Source organism: Hermetia illucens, chromosome 5 (genome assembly GCF_905115235.1).
Source record: "Hermetia illucens chromosome 5, iHerIll2.2.curated.20191125, whole genome shotgun sequence".
Taxonomy (NCBI): domain Eukaryota; kingdom Metazoa; phylum Arthropoda; class Insecta; order Diptera; family Stratiomyidae; genus Hermetia; species Hermetia illucens.
Window position 1 is genome coordinate 48700728 of NC_051853.1, and position 23044 is coordinate 48723771.

Consider the following 23044-nt stretch of genomic DNA (forward strand, 5'->3'; position numbering starts at 1 on the left):
TGAGCTACGTTGGAAAATCATATATCGCGAGCCACGTGGCCAAGGGAGAACTTGCTATACGATTTCGGCACCTTGCGTTCTTTCCGCAGAGGTTGATTTCTTTTCCGTACACCTGCACAAAAAGCATCAACATCGGAGGTTCTCCAGAAATCAGAACAAGAAAGGACGCTAATCACGGAAAACACTACAGTTAAACGTAACCGATCTCAGGAGGTCAATCATGTGAGAAAAAGAAGTAAAATTTACAAGAACACCGAAACCGAATAACTCCTCCAAAAAAAGCAAAACAACAGCGGCCATTCCACCAGTAGCAAATTGTTATCGGGAGTGTGGAATATTATGAAGATCAAGATATCGATAATGACGGTCGAATACCTCATTGAAATAGCATTGAACCAAAGTGCCCCTTTCAAGTAGTGCGAAGATACCACGTCGTACCTTGCGAAGACTAACTAAACTTGAATTTTCTCTGCTCAAGCGTTCTAAAAACCAATAGCACCTGGAAAAAGGTAAGATTTGAGCTAATTGGAAACAAGGCTAATATGAAAGAAATATCTAGCTGCCGAAGGTCCGCATTAACAAGGGCACAACGTTGAGATTCTTATAGACGGCTGGGTATGAAAACTGAAAAAATGTTTCACAAATACCACTTATCATAAATAGAGAGTACTTCTAGTCGTCCGAAAAACCGATGATTTGCTAAAAGATTCGCAAAGATCCAAAGGATTTAGGAGCGGAAGAGTTGCTGAAGATAGTGCAAATTAATCTACGCGTCGGTTAGCCTACTGACCTTCCATAAAGAAGGAAAACATCAACGTTACATTAATATAGGAGGTCTGGATTGAGAATATAACTACAAAAAGGTTCTACATTTATTCTATAACAAAAATATCGATTGGCATAGACTCAAAGTCTGCGTTCCAACCAAGAGGAACTTATATGCTCTCCCGTACCCTAGCTTAAATTCCAAAGATTTAACTGTAGTTGAATTAGTGTCGGTGGGAACAGAAGGCTTATGGTATACGTCTCCTCGTCTCACATGGTTTACGATAGAGCGGCACCGTCAAAAAAGCTACAACATTTAATTTGATCCGCTTCTACTGATAGGCTGCGATGCTAACAAAGTCCACACATTGGAGCACTTGGAAAATCAACATAGGGTTTCAATCTCTATTTCATTGGTAATAACCTATCTACATATACGAGTATAACACGCAAGTGATGAAAAAACTGCTAGAATGTGGACATCAATTGCACCATCTTTTCATCGACTTTAAGGGCGCCTATGATAGCATAGCCAGGGTAAAACTGTTCACGGTCATGAAAGAATTCGGTATCCCGATGAAATTGATAAGACTGACTAGGCTGACCCTGACCAATGTGCGAGGCCAGATAAAAGCAGCAGGATAACTCTTGAGGCCATTCGACATCAACAACGGTCTATGACAAGGGGATACCCTATCATGCGTCCTCTTTAACCTGGCCCTCGAGAAAGTGATCCGTGATGCTGAGGTAAATGCAAGAAGTACGATCCTCTTCAAGTCCACCCAACTACTGACCTATGCTGACGATATCGACATCATGGGAAGAACCATCCGAGACGTACAAACTGCTTTCATCCAGATCGAGCAGGCGGCAATCGGCGCGAGATCTTGGGCTGCATATCAATGAAGGCAAGAGAAAATATATGGTGGCAACGTCAGCATCGAAGACGAATCAACCAACAACATCAAACCGCCCTGGTCAAACAGGAAGAATAAGGATAGGGGAATACAACTTTGAGACCGTTGATAATTTCTCCTATCTAGGGTCGAAAATCACAACCGATAACAGCTACGATGTTGAAATCCACGTACGGTTATTGTCAGCCAACAAAGCCTATTTCAGCTTATAAAAACTGTTTCGCTCAAAACGTCTCATCATAGGGTCAAAGCTATGACTGTACAAGACAATGATCTTCCAGTCCAGTCCAGTCCAGTCGGAGACTTAATCTGTATGGATAAGGATGATCCAGCCCGAAAAGTCTATAAGGGCAATATGTATGGTAGAAAAAGAAGACGAGGCAGACCCTGACTGAGAGGGATGGCGTAGGCCAGGACGTCAGGCAACTCTTAGGGATATCGAATCGATGGACCTTGGCGCAAAACCGGAGTGTCTGGAGTTCCTTATTAAGACAGGCCTAGACCGGATACCGGTTATCACACCGTCAATGACGATGATGATGACAAGGTAATACATTACCATGCTTGTTTCGATTCTCAAAAAATCACACTGGCTTGGTGGAGATTATTGATATATACTATCCGACAATAAAATTTTTAGGACGGAGAACTGCAAAATGTTCAACTAGGGATTTTACTTGAATTGTAGATAGATACTCTTAAATTTTAACTCAAGAAGATTCCCAAACCATTTACGTGTCCAGTAATATGAATCAGAAAAACACTTTTGACGTGATAGAATGAAGACACGTCTAATTTCAGTGGAGGCGTACAGTGATGCTGTCTGGTAGACCAGGTGTTTTGGAGTGGCACAAGCTGTTCCGAGAGGGTTGAGAACAAGTGCAAGACTTCGGCAGCTCCGGGTACATTTCGACCAACAAGGCAAGACAAACATATGTCACGAGTGCAACATTTAATGTGCAACAATCGCAGTATCGCTCAAACTCAAGTTTTTGATATTGTGACAGAAAACTAAGCCATGCGCAAAGTATGCGCGAAATTGGTACCGCGAGTGTTATCAGAGGAGTAAAACGCCAACCGAGAAGCGATCTCCCAGAAACTTCTTCATTATGTGAATGAAGACTCCGACTTTTTGCATAATTTAGTGACCTGTGACGAGACAAGGGTGTTTGAGTATGACAGGGAGAGCAAGCGGAAAAGCTCAGAAACAACAGGACAAAGAGTTAATGCAGTTTTTTACGTGGTCCTCATAAGACTGCAAAAACGCATTGGTCATGTCCACCAACAATTAGCGGCTGCACCATGACAACTCGCCGAGCCACACAGTGTTCTGCGTAGGGGTGAATCTTGTCCAGCACAAGGTGATAATGCTGCACCCTACAGTCTTGACTCGGGTCACCAAACTTTTTTCTATTCCTGAGAGTAGAATCGATGCTCATGGGGAAGCAACACGACTCGGTAGAGGCAGCTGAACAGGCCGTGACGTGGGTGTTGAACAGCATTCCGGTCCAGGCATTCCAGGAGACCTATGAAAACTGGTACACCCATTGGAAGCAGTGGGTAGAAGAGGAAGAATGCTAATCGTTTGTATTATAGTATTTTCATAAATAAATTTTAAGCAAATAAAAAATGATCAGACCATGTAGTTATTTTGATTGGCCACCAAGGCAAGACGAACTGAACATAGGAAAATAGAGGATGCGCCTGCATCCTACTGATTAGTGTGAAAGATATAATATTTTCGCGCTGTTTGTGAGCCTTCACTGAGTGGAGAAAGATTTGACCCTCTTAAAACAAAATCCAGACACTAAAAATGTAATCTCCCTCAGTATTTTATTTAATGAGGTTGCCCACATATTTCGACTAGCAGCCTTAAATTTAGAAATTAACGTTCATATGTTTCTGTAGAAATAGGTTCCTTTTGCTCTCTCTCTAGAATAAAATTGCTAAATTCCTAGAAAATCTTATTATGTCCGGAATATATTATATCTGCTTGAATCTATACAAACAATCTACCCGCAAGATGCACAATTAACTCTCGGTATGCTTGGGAAAACATCTCCTTGCACTACATTCACATTTTATTGGGTAAACCGTAGAACGTGTTATTAAAGACATTCAATTTATTGATAAAACTCGAAAAAGTACCCCCTGGCGATTATTGTTTTGATATAAAACAATTTCACGATAATAACCCGTAAATAATTCATAGCTAGGAGGAAATTCACCTGGCATTCTGGCTGCCGAAAAATTCCTCGAAAAAGATGAAGCGATTGTAATCAATAATGAAAATAACTCACTTCGCAAAAGTGCTTCAGCAAAAATTAAAACGTGGGTGTTCTATAGGTGATGAAAAATATTTGTTTTGACAGAAGCTTTAATGCTTAGAAATCTTTGGAAGAATATAAATTATTAAAGATGTTCACCAGAATCGGGTCAATATAAGCAATGAATCCATATGAGACCCTATCATGAAGGAAATTGAGAACAGTTATGCATATCTCCATTTCGGTAAACCAAAGAATGATTTCGTAATGTCAGGCTGATGTTATTCTATCCAAGAGGATACGTGGTTCTTGGGCATTTACACAAAGTGCCATTTTATTTAATGACTGTTTAGTTGCTCTGGGAATACTATCCGACCGGTATCAAATCTCGGTTGCCTTTCTACTCACTCATTTGATACGGCCAATTAACTAAGTGGGCTGAAAACCTCACCTCCTAACATCAGATGTGGGTCAACTGCAACCCTCTTGGGATCGAATCTAATACTCGAAAGTGTCATTTTCACACAACATTGAAATCTTGTAATTTAGAATCTTTCATGATGCAATATCATTCTAATGTGACTAAAGGATTATCTCTCTGAACCCGAGTCCTAGGGCTACAGGCAATTCTATTGGACAGGATATCATAGCATGAGGTAAGAGCTTTTACTGTCAAAGATTAACTGACAGTTGCTTTGAGGAATTTAGAATATTCGTATATACTCCATTCTGAAGAATTGAAGAAGAGTCGAAATTACGGAGAAGTTCTAAAGCGTGAAATCAGAGGAAATATCTTTATTCTTTCATTAAAACTAATTTAACAGAATACGTCTCGCTTGTTTCATGCTTTCACTCGCATCCTAGCGTTTTTATATACAAAATAGAGTAGTGAGCTTGTCAAGTAATCCAAGGAGACTATCAAAAAAACAAAAGTCGGACCTATTACTTTGACTTTCATAAAATCAGCTACAATATGCTACACATATACTACATACGTTACAAATTAGCTTTGAAAAGGTAAAAGGTAGATAATGAGTAAAAGGCTTTCAGGAACGAATTCCGGAATTGAAAAGTCCATTGGGAATAGAGCGCCTTTCACAATCAGCTTCTACATAGAATCTATGCCAGATATTCTCGACAGGACTATTGATAAGGGACGGGATCAAATTTGTAAGGATTCATACTATCGTTGGTGTAGTAGATACAAATTTTATCCTTTGGTTGACATTGACGATGAATGAATCCGCGACTGTGTTCCAAGTTTCAGCTAACGGCGAAAATGGTATATCGACGAGAATAAATCTCCATGAACGTTACAGAAATTACCTTATTTTACGCGGAAGCATCATGAGAGTGAATTTTTGTGTGGATTTTTTCTGTGAAAATTACCTGGAAACCAGGGCCCTCCTGGTTCTAACGAAGTTCACATCGTAAACGTCTGGGTAGTGAAAGAGGGTTGAATATACATAGAATAAATGATTCCTCTCAAAAAGTTATGAATAATTCATTCGCTGAAACGTACTACAAAGTTATAACTTCCTCAAGTAGCAGGTCACAAAGGCTGTTCCCTAAGTTATTCCAATCGCAACGCATAGTTTTAATGTTGGTTTTCTCATGAGATGTCTCTCGATATGAAACGAAAATTCAGGCTTGCCCAGCGTTTATAATGGATACATATATCATTTTAAAGTTTGATGTCAAATATATTTCTCCAAGCCTTATTAAAATCCATACATTATCTGTCCACCTGCCTATTTACCCCTCACTACTTAGAAGCGATTGGATCTTTTGAAGCGAAATTTATTGAGAACTAAAAGATTTGCTTGAATTTTGAAATGAGCTCGCAATATACAACTTGTTCAGTCAAATTAACAATTTTTCCAACAAATGTAATATTTCTTTCTAACAATTCGGCCCGGTACGCCATCAAGTGGATGCTTGACACCATCGCTAGTTTTTTCTCAATCATTCGAGGCTTACTGCATCTTCATACACTGTAAAGTTTTTACAAAGAGTGGTTGACATTGTGGCGGCAGGCCCATGCCTCGATGAGAACATTGGGTCGAATCCTAATGGTCTTCGGACGCTTTTCTAGTCGGTATTAAACAGTTCTTCTTTCTTTTAGTTTCAACAAAAGCGTTCATTAAAACCACAAAAAAAAAACTGGGGAAACTGACGTCAATAGAGGCGGAGCAGATCTCCAGGTAAACCTTCTTGAAGAAGGGGGACCGGGGACAATCAAAGGTGAGGGAAGGAGACCAGGTAACAATCGGCTACCTTCGAATATGCTTCTAACCGAGCAGCTAAAGAGAATTAAAAAGGGTGATACGAGGCAGTATTGAACTGATGGATAACGGAAGAAAGTTGGTAACTAACCGTCTTGCGTTCGCAGTACCACCAACTGAGGTTGCTGATGAAACCGTGGTTAAAATCGGGGCAGGTATAAAATTCTTGGATAACGACACTAAGGCTGAAATTCGTTCGAGTGTAAGTAAGATCACTAGCAATAACGCGCCGCCAAAAATTTTTAAACGCAATTTAAAAACAATACGGGAACTTCGTGATAAACCGCTATATTTTCTCAAAGCGGACAAAGGCAATAACGTCGTCGTTATGGACAAAGCCAAGTATGACCAGGCTGTCGTTCTTCCAATTGCGAATCAACCCGCTACCCGAATCTATCAAAAGGGTTGATCAAACCCTGAAAGAATTTAGTGTTGTATTCCCGACCATTGGGCGACTCCGAATGCCAAATCGCGCGCATCCAAGAATCAGATGTCCACCGAAAATCCACATTGCCGATTTGAACTCACCGACGTACAGCATCGCCAAGTGGTTGATCAATGTGTGCCAGGGTTGATACGACGACCAGTAAGTATTCAGTGGCTAACTCCCACGAAATAATACAGAACCAGCAACGCATTGACAGGATGGGTGAGGAAGAGGTGAGAGTATCATCCGACCTAATGGAATTTTTTCCAAGCATGACAATGAAAGAGTCAATTTTCGGGCTCGAAAGATGGCTAAGCTAGTTTGGATCTGACCCGGAATGGAGAAGAAAAGTTCGAACTTATGCAAACCTTTATTTAGAAGAGATGATATCGACAAAGTCATCCCATCGATAAACAAGATTCATCATAATAAAATCGAGTTTTAGTTTAATTTACTGGGGAAAGCCGCAGCTTTGAGCACTTAGGGCATTGTTATACCCATTGTACTATCCCCGTAAATCGCCTATTCAATAGCTTCCCGCCTACAGTGTTCACAGGCTTTAACGAATGTGAAAAAAAGAGGCAGACATTGTGCAGATTCTTCATTGAAGAAATCCTTACCAAGGTATCTTCATCTGAGATCTGAGGAGGCCGGGTAGTTGCATAAAAAGTGCAGGGCCGTCTCTTCTTCCTCCTCACATTGGCTGCACATAGCCGAAACTATCACCCCAATATTTTCCATATGGTAGTTTAAGGAGCAGTCTCCCGTTAAGAACCACTACTAGGGTTTTCATGTCCCATTTCTTAAGGGACAATTAAAATGCCGCTCTGGCGACCCCAGGTTTTTTCACAAGGATTTTTGCTTGTCGGCAAGAGTTCAAATTTCTTCACTCGGCTGCGTGAATCCTTGCAATTTCACCCTTCAGACCCTCCTGACCCGGCGAGCCAGTCTGTCAGCCTCCTCATTACCAGTGATGTTTGAGTGCCCCGCCACCCCCATCAGGAATGTTTTGTCCAGTCGGCCAAGTTTCAGCAGCACCTGATGACAACTCCACACCAACTGGCTTGATATGCCGTTGCTGTTTAGTGCTGATAATACTGCCCGACTGTCGGAACCGATTCGACATTCTTCAACTGCCAATGAAATGGCATATATCTCCGTCTGGAATATGCTCGTCATTTTTCCGAGGAGTCAGGCCAGTTCCATAATCGGATTCCCCGAGAACACCAATGCGCCCGATCCAAGACTGATTCGTCAGTGAAGATTATTAAGTCTGTAATCTAAAAAGACTCATGGCCATTTATCGACCATTCTTCTCTTTTGGTGATTACAACAGTGTATGTCTTTTCGAAGATAAATCTAGAAACCATATGATCGGTCGGGATCAAGGCTACCGGATGTTTTTCAAAGAGTTTCCAAATAAACGCATGACCGTATGATTGGCCGCCTTTTCACGCTCCAATGGTATCGAATCTATATGAGTCGTTGGGTGCTTCTGTTTCATCTCCAAGTGAATGAGGGGTAGATTTAGGATAGCTTCAAATGCCGCAGTTGGCGCAGTACTCATGCTTAAGCAACCAAGCCTCTAAATATGCGTTAACAGCTTCCTGCTGTTAACAAAGTTCAGTCTCGGCCACCAGACGATGTATGCATACATCAAAATCGGTTTTATTATGGATGTATACATCCAATGTATCTGTTTTGGTGAAAGTACCTATCGCATTCCTACCGCACCAGAGCAATCTGCAGGATTTCTGATATTATTCCTGGATATGGTGCTTCCACGTTAGCTTAGAGCCGAAATGTACTCCTAAATACTTGAGTGTTTGTGTCAGCTAGATTTCGGTGGGCACCGTATAGCCGCCCCACCTAACATTCCTAATGTACATAACTAGTCCAGTCTTCCTAGCGTTCACCGTGAATCCATTGCGGAGGCACCAACTGTGGATTTCAATGGCAGAAAATGATGGTGCTCCACCCCTCCTAGACCCGAATATCATCAACTCTAGCTTGAGTTCGAAACATACCCTAAGCCAACAGTAACACAGAGAACGATACCAGCAACTTCACACCATACAATTTCCTAAATGACGGCCTATAATTGCATGATTCACAGGCTGATCACATACTCTCTTTCGGAATACGGTTTCAATAAGGAACGACACTACGTTATTGACACCGCTATTAAGAATGGGTATAATCCTCAGATTATTGAGAAACTGAGGAAAATCAAGCAACACACTAGGCGTGCCTATACAGCAGTATTTTCGCATCATAAGGAAGCCACCACGAGGCGGATAAGTATCGCGTATTCCTACTTATTCAACAACATCAAGAATTGGATAAAAAAGTTTCAATTGGAAGTTATAGGTTCGAGTCGATCGTCCCCTTGCAGGATTTACTGGGAAGCATAAAGGATTCTTTAGCAGTGGAGTTAAAAAGTGGTATCTACCGAATAACGTACAGCGATTGTAATAAGGTATATGTATATAGGACGTACGAAACGCCCGATAACGACTAGATTCAACGGGCACACCAAAAGGAGCGGTAAATAGTGTCCTGAAACAAAAGTCGCGCATAAGATCATCGGTTGCAGCACACATAGTCAACGAGAGTCATACCATTCAACGGGAAAATCTTGAGCTCTTCCGTGATGCAAATTGAACGACAACCTTGGACCCTTGGGAAAGTTTAGAAATTTTGAGAGAAGGCGCGATTATTAAACACGGATTCAGGTAACTGCCCCTCGAAAGTAATAAAACTCACTGCTGTAATTGAAAGGTAATTAGTTTAAAATTAATTAGATAATCAGTGAAAAAATACAAAAGAATATTTTAATTCCAATTATTTTTAGTAGTTTTGTACTGAAGAAGGTGGCATGTCGCCCCCAAAATATATATATACATTCAAAACAAAACAAGTCGGGAAACCGGAAGCTGGACGCTTCAGGTACGAAAGGTTTTGTGTATTTCTTAGTACGTAGCACGTAATATATGCATATGTCCACTTTCGGGTGATATTGACATTGATAGTCTTCAATTTTCAAAGAAGCAACAACTTCGACGTATTATAAATTTGTTAGTAATAGTGCGATTTCCATCAAACTTGGTATGATTATGCTCTACATTATAGCCTACATCCCTGCAGAATTTCGTGCCGCTAGGATGAATTTAAGAGGGGTTTCCAGGCAATTACAAAAAATTATAGTAATATACTATTATTAACTTTCTTTGAACAGATATCGGTATGAAAGGTATTTCGGAGCCAAGGCACCATATACTGGCAGCCTCCTGATTTTTTTCAGATTTTTCGGTTTGGTAGTTTCTGAGAATGGCGCCCTTAAAGAAATGATCACTTTCAACCCCCCGCACTCCCCACGTTTCCAAGAGATGCCAAAACTAAGATCGGTTTTGAAAAGTACTAATCGAGACCTTTACTTTGATACCCCACATGACTATATTTGATGAAAAAAAATTGTACACACCCCTTTTGCATGTATGGGGACCCCCCCTTCAATTCAACGTAAAAGGATGTAACTCACTGTATGTATGAGCGTTCACAGTTCCCACCTTTACACCAAATTTGGTGTCAATCGCTATAACCGTTTCCGAGAAAAATGCGTGTGACGGACAGACAGACAGACAGACAGACAGACAGACAGACAGACAGACGGACAGACAGACAGACAGACGGTAAACCGATTTTAATAAGGTTTTGTGTTTACACAATAAGGTTTTGTGTTTACACAAAACCTTAAAAAGGTGTAGTTCGGATAAAGTTACTCCTTTTCTATTCATTATGGGCTGGACTACCAGCATCAGACAAAAATCTCATCTCCTAATATAACAATTAAAAGATTGCTAACGATTTCGTCCAGGACAGAGGCAACTCATCAAACGCTGCCTTACCTCTGCCCTGGGAGCAACGTGACAGAATATAGCAAGAGGTGGAAAACATTCCTTTATATAATCGGAAAAACATGACAAAGGTGCGGATTATATCCAAATTTAAACAGCCAATAGTTTGAGCCTAAACTAGATTGCATGCTGCTCCCAGAGCAGGGGTGGAGCAGCGTCTGACGAGTTCCCTCCGCCCTGTACGAAACCGGTAGTCGTCTCTTTGTATACTAGGATACTATGCCCCAAACGAGGGGCCCGTGGACCATAACACGTGAGAGTAAGTTGGTCTTTATTGGGTCCGGTCCAACATCAGGTAAATAGATGAGGACTTAGGATCCCTCATATCCCAAACAAAAATTAAAAGATTGCACACTTTTAACTTTTAATAAAATGACTATAACCCCTTTGATATTTTACACATGCAATATAATGTATGTACATTTATATGCTCTCACATATTTAGATGCATTATACCTAAGCGGGTCAGCACAGGCAATATATCACATTATAGAAATGGCAACTTATGTTTTCGTTGTTGTGGCTCGAGTCCACCGAGGATTGATCGACGGTCCAAAAAATGAACAGCTTGTTCTTAATTTTGGTCAATCGATCGATCACCTGGATATTCCTTTTAAGGAATTAAACTGACACAGACAGGGTGAGTAGGCCTGTTGAAATTTGGGAGATTAGATTTCTTGGCTAAAATTGAACGAACGGATATGGATTAATACGCTAACTTCGCTCACTACCCAATTCCAAACATCGAAACATTCACTATCGTTAAGGGCATTTATTACGGAAATTTTTCATTTCATTGGATAGGATCTAGTAAAAAAACATAAATCAACCCCGGATATTGATGATGAATCGGGATGGATTTGGCGCTCGTTTATTGACTCTCATTTCATATTGTATTGTCCCGGTATTTGCTACCCTAATTCGATGTTATTGAAATTTGAATTGAAAACCCTAGGATATTTGCCGTCGATTGAATTTATACGATCAATCTTAGGAAGTGGATGAGGATCGCAATGCCATGTTTTACAAAAGAAAATTGTGGAATCCAATTCAGACATAAGTGCGAAAAGAAAGTGGTGCAGTGTATTTCGATAGAAAGTGCTGGAATTTCATCTCATATTATAGGAGCATTTATCATCCGACTGCCTCAGATATTCCCCCGAGCACGTAAGATGCAAAGAAATTAAACGATAATAGGTAGCCCTAAAACATAATTTAGAAGTCATAGGTATAAAATTGCTCCCTTAAGGGGGTCATCTCGTGTGAAAGCCGTTTTTTATTTCGCTTTTTTTAGAAATTTTTTGTGAAGAACTGGATAAAGATACAAATACGAATTTTTCACCATAGACTTACTCATATCTTGAGCGTGCATAGTAATTTTTCCAGCTCGATCGCATAGTTCGTTATTGAAATACAGAGTAATTTATACACCCATTTCCAAAAAAAGGTGTTTTTCTGCTGCCACACTAGAGGGCGCTGTGATTATGTTAAAAAAACAAAGTAAACGGCATTTTAATGTCCAGACTTAACTACAGTCCGTAAACTAGGGTTATTGAAAATTATTAAAAGCTAAATTTTTGGTGCCTTGTTGATTTTTTTTTTTTGAATTTTGGTGTTTTTTTACTACTTCTTCAATGAATAAAAAAAAACTACTGAACGAATCGCAATTATCCTAGTTTGCAGACCGTAGAAATATGTTCTGAATAAGTCGTGAAAGTTTCAAAGAATTTCGTTGGATAGATTTTGGACTGTGGTGGCAGCCGATTTTCAACATGCGGTTTCGAGAAAAACGCATTTAAAAACTAGAATGCGATTTTTAGCCATAAAATCTAAACTGACCATTAATCTACTATACCTAACCCATAAACTTAGGTTTCTTCAACAAACACATCCACAGCCTTGGCTTCAATTCTTGTCCTTTTAGCGAAGTCATTCGAACGTTATTCGGACCGTATAATTTCCTAACAACTCCAAATATCAAAAAATCACTTTACCCATATATTCTACACTATATATAGATTCATTTGATGCCAAAAAAAATTCGATTCCGTGAATCCGACACACGGGATGACCCCCATAAATTAAAGTTATCCAACTGCTTTCATAGAATTAAGCGTTTCAGTTACTACTTTGAGGGGCCGAAAACGAATCTAGAGTTTATTGGAGAGGCTCGAGTTTCGATGCTGCAATAGACCACGCCAACAAAACATTTTCACAAAAATTGATCGACCAACTAGTTAAGCTATAGAGAAACCAATCTTCACCACTCATTAGATATGCTCGTGACAGTGCTAATTAACCGCATCAAATGAACTGAGAAGCATTTTTCACGCGAATATCGCTACCGGAATCTACAAGTCAAATACACCCATTGCAAGGTAACGGAACAATTTCAAAAATAAACTGTACGGTGAAATGGTCATATAAGGTCCATCAGTGGTGGTGGCAGTAGTATTAACTTTGAAAGTCGAACGCGATGTCTCGACTTCATCGGGAGGCCGCCCCGCTCCACATCAGGGCTTCCGTCCAGCCGAAGACAAGTATTACCCTAAATTACCTGTGTCGTTGATAGATGCTCCCACCCGCACGAGAAAATCTCTATTTATTGTCCCTTACAATCCCTAACAGTCACTAATTTTTCACTGTCGAAGAGATTTCCACTAAATTTCCCGTATGACATCCACATTTATTCCAGTCCTTTTATCTCAAGTTCCTAGAATGAAATTCCGCCTACTTAGCTAAGCTTTTAAATCCTCATTCCTTCTTGACAATGGACGTATCTAACCGATGAGTAGCCGCAAATTTCAATTCATTTCACCTAGTCCTTCATTTCCGAACAATTTCGTTGACTACCCTCAATAATTAAATGCATCTTGAAAAGTCCGAAAATAATAGAAGTTGGTCAGATGGAATCAAGTGATAAATGAACTGCTATCAAATTTATCATGTACGAGGTGAGAAAAGCCTCATATATTAATCATCGCGGCCATTTAGTGGCTTTTGGTTCATTTTTTTTTCAGTGTAGAATCATTTGATAAATCTGCTGTGAAAAATACATACATGGTTACCATAAAACCCTGTGTGGGACATGACACGCTAACCAGAAATGTTATTTTCGCTAAATAAGCTGATTACAATGCATTCACCAACTAAACCAATTTGCCGCAATGCCACTAATTATAGGCGAGAACACATGGGCCTGAACACTAAAATAGCAATTTCACCAAACCCAGTAGCGAAATTAGTGAATTCCCCAAGCTGGGCCAAACTATCGATTTTCTGCTGCATAAAATATTACTGCCATTACTTGTTCCACAAAAACACCCTTAAAGCTAGCATTTAGCATGTTTGATACTCACCTGCAAAATGGGCAGGAAAAAACACAGAAATTGTCCAAACATCCAATTCTGTATGAGCAGTATCATGAGGCTGATTGGTAGAACGATTGAGCATTGTACGAAGTGACAAATTGCCAGGTTTATGATGAATGCATGGGTCACGTCCTTGTAGAGCCGATGTATCAGTGCATAAACCGTGATTGCAATATTCATTACGCTCCCAACTATGGCCAGGATAGCATACTGCAGCACGAACAGCATATATATCGATCTAACGCTAGGTTTCAAAATGGGATCGTTGAAGTGTTCTAGAGCCGTTGTATCATTCTCGTAGCCTGCTATTATCCTGGCAATAATTACGAAGTACTTATCAGGGAGGTCCCTCAGCTTCGCTTCCACATCTGATGATGCCATTTTGCCTTTGATGAGGAATCACTGCAAATGAAGAGAGTTTTGATGTTAAAAAATGCAATTGTGTTTCCTAACTTAATATTGAAGGTTGTTTTTAATAATATGAAATTAGTATCAGGAATAAGTAATGAACGAAATGCCAGATTCGATCCAGGTACGAAAACGCACCGTTCATATATATGAACGTGTTATCTCACTGGTAGGGTCGGGTACAATTCGACTATCAGTAACATTGTATATTATATCAAGTTGGACATGTTTCTAAGTGATAACAAATCAGAGCTCGGGGTTAAAAGGTTTTGTGCACTGTTTTCCTCCTTCCTAATGAAGAATATTTGAATGCAGGACTGCTCCATTTGGTACCTTGTGGTACCACCATGAAACTAATGATTACTTTCTAGCCCCGTATTCCTCGTCTTTTGGAACTAACTTCAAAATTAGGACCGGTTTCATCGATTCCCCCATGCTTATATTTGATGAAGAAAATAATTTGATAGCCCCTTTTGCATTGAGCCGTGTTACTTGGTACAAGTGTGTCTGAGTGTGGCAAACGGAAAGACAAACAGGTGGGCTGACAATGAATTGCAAGTAGCTATCATGAAGAGCAAATTAGAACATTTCAAGCGGATGTGTACTGAAGCTGACTCTGACCCATGGGGTGGCGCATACAGGTCGGTGATGTCAAGGAGAAATCAACTGTGCCACAGGGTTCTGTCCTAAGTCCCTTATTGTGGCTAGGCATGTATCATGGAGTGTTGAAGCTACGCCTTCCGGCAACCTGACAATAATTGGCTTCGCCGATAATATTGGAATAACAGCAGTTGCATAGCATCAAGGCGAGATCGAGATCTACGCAAATGAAATAACATAGGAAATCAATTCCCGGTTGAGAAATTGCGGCCAATCGGAAGAAGTCCTCATCAGCAAGAGAAGAGAGAACACAACTGTGAAAATCAAAGTTGGCGAACAAACAATTTACTCCCAAGAATCCCTCAAATACTTGGGAGTAATGATTGATACAAGGCTTAACTTGAAAAAGACATATTGAGTGCGCCGCAACTAAAGCGTCTTCCATCGCTGCAACGATCTCGAGGATACCACCGAACATTGGTGAGCCAAGACAAAGTCGACTTCTTCTGCTTTCTATGGTAGTCACCTCCATGCTACTCTACGCGCAACAAAGTAAACTGCAGAAAATTAGGAATGGCGTATCGGCTAAGTGCATTCCGGGTGTGCAGTGCGTATTAGACAACATTAAGAGAAGCAGCATATATACTAGCAGTGATGCTTCCCATAGACATCTTTGCGAATGAAGGTCAGCGACTCTACAACAAAACGTATGCAGCTGAGGAGTTTAGCGTATTTCGACGGCAGCTGGCATGATGGAAATCTATCGAAGAGTGGCAAAAGAGATGGGGCCAGTCACAAACCGGTCGTTGGACATACCGCATCATTCCGGATATTCGGAAATGGTTTGAACGAAGCCATGGGGAGTTAACCGAGACCAGTGGACATGAAGATTATCGTAATTATTTACATCGATTTGGTCACAATGAGTCACCCTGCTACCCAAGATGTGGTAACGTGGCTGATAATGCGGAGCATGTCATATTTGATTGCCCCTGAATTATCGCGCACCGAACAAGAATGAAAGCGGTCGCATACAGGTGACTAACACTCGAAAATATTGCGGAGTTCATGCTAGAGTCAACAGATCCTTCGAACCGGGTTACAAAAGAACTGCAAGCTATTCACCGACAGCTTAGACAGGAAGAACTACGACGAAAACAAGAAAAGGAGAGAATTATAATGAGCCGCAATTAAAAGTTGATCCAGCCCCGCGACGCAATACTTTATAGGAGTTCGGTGGGGAGAGTGAAATGAGAAGGAGTTGGTATTAGTGAATAGCACTCTGCCATAACTGCATAGCAGGAGCCAGCAGTAGGTTTTGAACCTTTCCACCTTCCAAAGCCGAACAAAAAAAGGCTGACAATGAATGGACTTTAACAGATTTTACAGAAAACCTTAAAATATCAGAGGTTGCTTTTTTCTTCTGCACTGCCACAAATTATATTATTGTCTCCCTGCTGTTTTTCGTAAGCGCTCTAACATTCTAAGCTCCTCCTGAATACAGCTTATGGTGCCACTAACTGCATTCCACACTTCTTAGGATTCGAGCATTTACGGAATGATCGTTTCCACTTATAAACGTATTGTCAAATAAAGTTGAAACTGTTCCCTCGCGTTTGCAAATCTCGAACATAGGAAGAGTATGTGCTCCGGGTCCTCGTATTCGTTTATACACTCAGGACAGAAGGGAGAATGGTCATGTCCAAAACGATGTAAATACCTGCGGTACCCACCATAGGTATGGGTACTCTAGCTAGCAGCAGCCTCCTCAGTGGTTTGTGGTCCTGGAACATTGGGCATCATGCCAATTAACGCCGCTACAACTTTCGTTGCCTTCTCGCCCGCATAGCTCAAGTGTTCCTTGAAGGTCAGTCGATGATCTAGTATAATTCCGAGTTATTTCATGAAAGGCTTGGACTCTATCCCATGCTGCCCCACACGAAACCATAGAGTTTCTTTCAGTTTACGGCAGCTGACCAGTACAGCATCAGTTTTAAGTTCCACTAAATCTAATCCATGTGATACCTACCAATCCTTAATTAGCCTAATTGATGTCTCACATGCCCAGATAAGATCCTCCAAGTGTTTGTCCACTGCAACAATTACAATGCCATCTGTATAGCCGATAAGGGTAGCTTGTCCTGGAAGTTTGATGCGCAGCACATGTTCTTATACCACGTTCCAGGGCAGTGGGCGCAGCACTGATCCTTGAGGCACTCCGCCGGTTATCAAATATTCAACTGGCCCTGTGCCGATGTCGTAGAGGAGTTTTCTATCCACGAAATAATTCCGAATGATTATTTGAATATACGACGGAACATTCAGCTGGTTTAAGTATTTTATTATATGCTGCCATTGCGCTGAGTTGAAAGTATTCCTCACGTTCAGGGTGATGATGGCACAGTATTTTTTGGTACTACCTTGCCATCTTATACCTGCAATTACTTCCTCTGCCAAATTGACTACTGCGTTGGTAGCATCCACCGTTGATCGGCCGGCGCGAAAACCATATTGTTGTGTGGACATGCCTCCTCCTTTTCTTTAATTTGCTTATACTGTCCAGCAAACAAATGGGACGATATGACGATGATCCACCAGGTGGTTTACCACTCTTTGGTAACATCACCAGCATTTGCTCTTTCCGTTGAGTCGGGAAGGTGCCCTCTTCCAAGTAAGTATTAGAAGTGGAAACAAACCACTCCGGTCTTGCTTTATCGCCACCTTCAAAGCCACGTTCGATATTCCGTCCAGCCAGGGTGCTTTTTAGCCCTTACTTTTTCGCAGGCAATGGTAATCCGTGGTGGGATGCTCTCTTTCGACCGCAATAGTGCATTTGCTTTGCTGTGGGAATAGAGTGTGCACTATTCTTCGCAATAAAACTGGGCACTTTATCTGCAGGGCCCTGCTTCCTTTCAACTTAACCATTAGCGCTCTATAGGTTCCTCCCCGCGGGATGATGTCGGCATCTTCGTCGAATTCTTGAAGTCTTTCGCGGTGACAATCAGGGATCGTACACTTGCATCTAACGCCAGTTCATGTAAAGGGGGCTTTACACGCAACAATAAATCGTAACAATTCATTGAACGATTTATCGCTCCAACAAATCGAAAGAGTAGAGCACTGTTTACACGCTACGCTAAATTGTAACGATTTCTTGTCAAATGTCACCCTACATCGATCCCCCAGTCTTTATAAAAGCTTTAACCATGGAGGAAGTAGTGTTGCTGTCGCTGTACATCGGTTGTTTGGTGAGAAAGGTGAAGAATCGTTACGATTCCCAGAAATTGATGCCGGCCGGCATCAACCATCCACTCCAACTCCAATCCCAATAAATCGCTACAATCTCCCGTTTACACACAACGATAAATTGTAACAATCTGATCGTTACGATAAATTGCTACAATGTATCGTTGCGTGTAAAGCCCCCTTTACGAACCCATTTCCAGGCGTTACAGTTATTTCTTCAAACGGGTATCGTCCTGTCGTCCAAATTGCGCACTTTCCACTTTTGTCGGTGGCTCATACCACGTTATCTTTTCCTCCTCGCTAATAATCGGCTTGGACTTGGACTGAGGGCACAAAAGATCGTGTGCGGCCCCACAATGGTTGAGTTTTAACTAAATAAATCTCATTTACTCTTTGCTTTCACTCCTAAACAAAACGCATTTTCCGCTTCCTGAACCATGACCCTTATCACCAATTTATCATATAGCTGGTTTGAAATTAATGAGGTTGACCATTAATTTATCCAATCAGTTCACATCACACATAACTTGACAACTTAAGGAAGAACAATGAATGTACGCTGTCGCAAGTAGAGTTTCTCATTCAAGAGATTATCTAGAATCTATTATTCAGACAACCTGGGCATTATAATCGTAAACCAAAGGAGAAAATATATCTATGTAAATAAAGCCTCTTATAAGTGCGTAATAACGGAGACGGTTAGAATAACCATCCAGGCAAATTATAGTCAACCACGAGAGCAGGTTAATTCCAAAAATTGCCAAAATTTAGTGTACACTGTACCTCCCTAGGAGAAAGCACCTGACCATCGAGTTTCTTGTAGAGCGCAGTTAGTAATGCACATTTTCATTTAGCTTGTAGACAAGTATTTGTTTTGCTCGGACTAATTTATTTACGTCCTGACGCAGTCAATGCGTTAAGAACCCTTGCCCATTTCTCGACAGGACCGGGGCCCGTCTTGCCGCTTCGACTGTGGTGGACGCCTTAGCATTTTTCCGAGGCTTTTTTCTCGATCCGATCATGTTGTTTTCAACGACTTTGGATGCATTTTCTTGGTCGGGCGGTCGCGGGACCTATCATCAAGAGAGATACATTGCCTCAAACCCTCCTCCTTTACCTGGGTTTGGGACCATCATACTATGTTAATAGCATAACGAAGCTTTAGCGTATGTATATGCTGCTCATAACCCATTAGAAACGCATATTCGCATACAGCCGAATATCGCGCCAGCTTAAGCGTTGGCAGCATACCGATTCGCAACTGGTTCACAATTAGAGACTTCCCCACTAAAAATATCAAAATCTTCTCACAATCTTGCAACCGTTGTCACAACCTAAGCAAGTAAGCGGAACTGCCCACAGATTTGCAACCATGCTGCAACCAGCAAGTTGGTTGTCAACTTGGTTACGTGTCTGCGGCTTATAGCTTCCAACAAAAAAAAATCAGCTAATGCAGTAGATGATAGGTAGCTTTGCACTTCCTGTTCGTGTTGATACTGGGATCGACTTATTTTAGCATTTTGTGTAAAAGAGACTTGCCCGCCTGCCTGTCATACACATGTTACTCTTAAACGGAACGAAAGTTGGTAAAAATATGAAGCCTGTTAAGCCCTTTAAAATACCGGCTGGTGCAATTTTATGTTCAGTTTAAGAAGACTTGTGCTGTCCATATATTTGAAAAGGAGGGGCAAATTTTTTTTTCTCGGAATTTCATCAGGTATCAGATGAAACTGACCATTAAATGGATGAGTACTATGGGCCACTTACATCTTTAACAAAATAGTTGTCCAATGATATCACCCTACTCCCAGGGCATAGGTGAGGGAACGTCTGAAGAGTTTGCTTCTGTTCTGTCTGTCATCTGTTTTTGACTTTTATGTTAACAATTTAAAAAAGAAACATAATTTTTCAATTATTCGTGTTTCATTCTGCATTAAAGTAGCTCAAAACCGCTCCCATGGTTCTATCCCGCAAGTCATACCGCGAATCGGGAAAATTCAACGACAAGTGATTAATATGCATTATTTGCACTCCCCTCCTGCATAATTTCCACAGTGCTCAATTTATCCTTACCTTGACACAGCTTCTATCCGAACAACTCGCTCAGCAATGTCATTTCAACCAATCACCATATTTTTATCCGAGAGTCCATTGTCTGTGGAGGAATGGTTCGACTTAAAGCAATTTGATTTACGTCATTTCGATTTAGAACGCCTGAAGAATTGAGGAACACAACTCGACTTCGGTTGTTTCTTTTTCAACTTGCATACATACAATGCAATTTTAATACTTCATTTTCCACTTACAAGCATATAAAATGAAAAAGTTTTTAAGCTTCGACTTACGTCTTAACTTCGTCCTAGGATGCATTTTCCCGGAATAAATTAGTGGTACATAGTATTCCTACACTTTGAATATGCTGTGTAACTTCGTCGTATTACATTATATGTAGATGCCTGTTTCTATAATACCTTGATAATAAGAAGAAATGTGTCATCTGAAGGGACTTTCAAAATTGCTTCACTTCAGATATAATGCAAGTCCATGCCCTGTGCCCTGCGTACTTTTTCCTCCATAAATATATTTTTCAAAGTTTCAAGGCAACTTCCATAAAAATGTTCCACGCATTTCCGGAAAATCATCTGTCAATTACAACCAAACCATGTTAAATGGTAAACAACTAAGCAGGCATTATTCCATTTCTCCTCTATTCGGAAACCTACTCTTTTCGGATGTCAAAAACGTTTCGGTGGGTACAAAGCATGTGGGTACATCAAAGTATTTAATATGAGATGATAAATGTAGGGATCCATTCATCAAGCGCCAATACCAATAAGGACTCTTTTTATTTACTCTTCAAAAATACGGAAAAGATACTTCTTGGAAACCTTCCCTTCCGCCTTCAACGTGTTGATTACTATTTTGTATGGCATCGATATTATACCAAATAATGCGGAGCCAATGGGAAGGGAGCTACTAAATCTTAAATTTCTTTCCTTTAGTTCATTTTTTTTCAAGGGAAAGTATATCAAATCATGCTACAGATGAAGCAAAAATATGTAAAATATACGTATTACTTTTTCAATTACCAATGCCAAAGACGATGGCAAAATCGAACAGATGTAAGTAAATTTAGTAGAAATTAAGATGAACCTAAAGAAATGGTGGAAAAGGTCCACCTGCAAATACTGCAATTCCGCTGAAGTGTCCCATCGACGTGAGCTTACATCCTGCCATGCTTGACAGATTCGGAGAAGGCGGATGTTTTTATGTTTTTGACATATCATTTTCGAACATGCCTTTCATAAAGTTGTACCGTACCCTTAAGCCGGTATCGCGGGAGTCTAGTAAAAAACACACACTAAGCGTGGTGTAGTAAAATTCGAAACCTGAACGAGGGAAGATTAATGTTTTCTCAGATTTCAGATTTTTAGGAGGTACATATAGTCATTGGAATATCATTTCAAACCAATGCCCTTTTATAAAGCGGAACCTATCGTCCAAAGAAGCCGGCAAGAGAGAACAAACTTACAATCACTTAAACAGTTAAATACTTAACAATGAATACATCATATCGTCCCTTTTTTTTAAAAGAAGATTAACCAAAAAGCTATGAAAATATTAGCAACTAAATACTAAAATATGCGCACATATTTCGTTTTCAAGGTAGAAAATTTAAATCCCTTAAAATTCACAATTAAGTCTGGATAATGGAAACAGGAAGGGAAATCTAAAGAACCTTAAACCGTTTTGTTCGACGAGCATGTAAAATGCTAAGAATGACATGTGCAACGTAAGAAACTCATTGAGGCTAACTTGTTTCCTGGCATGTCTCCCTATCTGCGGCTACTCCAAAGACGTTATGTAAAACACCGGTGGAAGCAGCCGAAATAATCCATTTCTAAGATGTTCCCTCAGGAGACCGTAAAAAATATAAACACACGTATACGGAAATGACACGAACGGAAATAATTTTAGTCGGATGACATCGCGCTCAAAATTCAGACTCCCCGGGACAGCCAACAGCAGCGGCTTTACTACTCTGTCTACACAAAATTCGAAGGGATTCCTAATACGAATGTTGCAAAGGAAAACTTGGAAAAACTAAAAAAAAAAGCTTAAAACACTCGAATAAATGATGTTTAATAAAAGCCAGCAAAATAACAAAGAAAGGGCAAATTTCTTCCCTATTTCGGTACCGTTCCACCTTCTGCTCGATATCAACCTCCAAAACCCGACTCCCTTACAATTGTTTTTCTTTCAACCTATCTCTAGCCAAAAATTAAAAAAAAGCAACAGTCGTATTTTCCTCGAGCAATAGCCCGACATTTTCGCAGCACCGTAACAGCAACAATCCTAGGGGCAGCGTGCAATCAGTTGTTTGGCAGCAATACTTAAATACATAAATGTTTCGCTAGGCAAAATGCATTTGCTAGCACACGGTATGGACATGCATATGGGGGCTGGGCAATTCATAGTGGCCACTACAAAAGGAAATATGGAATCATCGTTTTTGATGTTTTAGAATTTATGCATTGTAATAATAACAATCGTTGATGTGTCAACACAATTGACTCTGGGCCTTGAAAAGTGTTAGAGCGCTTCATTCAAAACCATAATCAAGACCGCAAATCCATGGTTACTACATTATTTTTGAAGAATTGTTGAATTGTTAGTTTAGTTTATAATGGTTTTCTTACGCTCGACAAACCTCATTCTCCTTGATTAGACATCCTCAAACACTTAGGAAATACATGTAAATGGATTTGGCCTACGTTATCTGACCATTAACTAACTAACTGTGTCGAACAATTTAAACAATTTATTGATATATTCTGTCG

The 23044-nt window shown here is 40.4% G+C and overlaps 1 protein-coding gene across 1 annotated transcript in view; it reads right to left on the reverse strand.

Annotated features, from left to right (window-relative positions):
- The window catches only part of LOC119658239 (orexin receptor type 2), a 127433-nt gene that overhangs the window by 98442 nt on the left and 5947 nt on the right, over positions 1-23044 (reverse strand). The window contains exon 2 of the mRNA XM_038065517.1: positions 13938-14351. Coding sequence (XP_037921445.1) covers positions 13938-14330 — 393 coding nt within the window. The 5' untranslated portion in view covers positions 14331-14351. The remainder of the gene's footprint in view (positions 1-13937; positions 14352-23044) is intronic.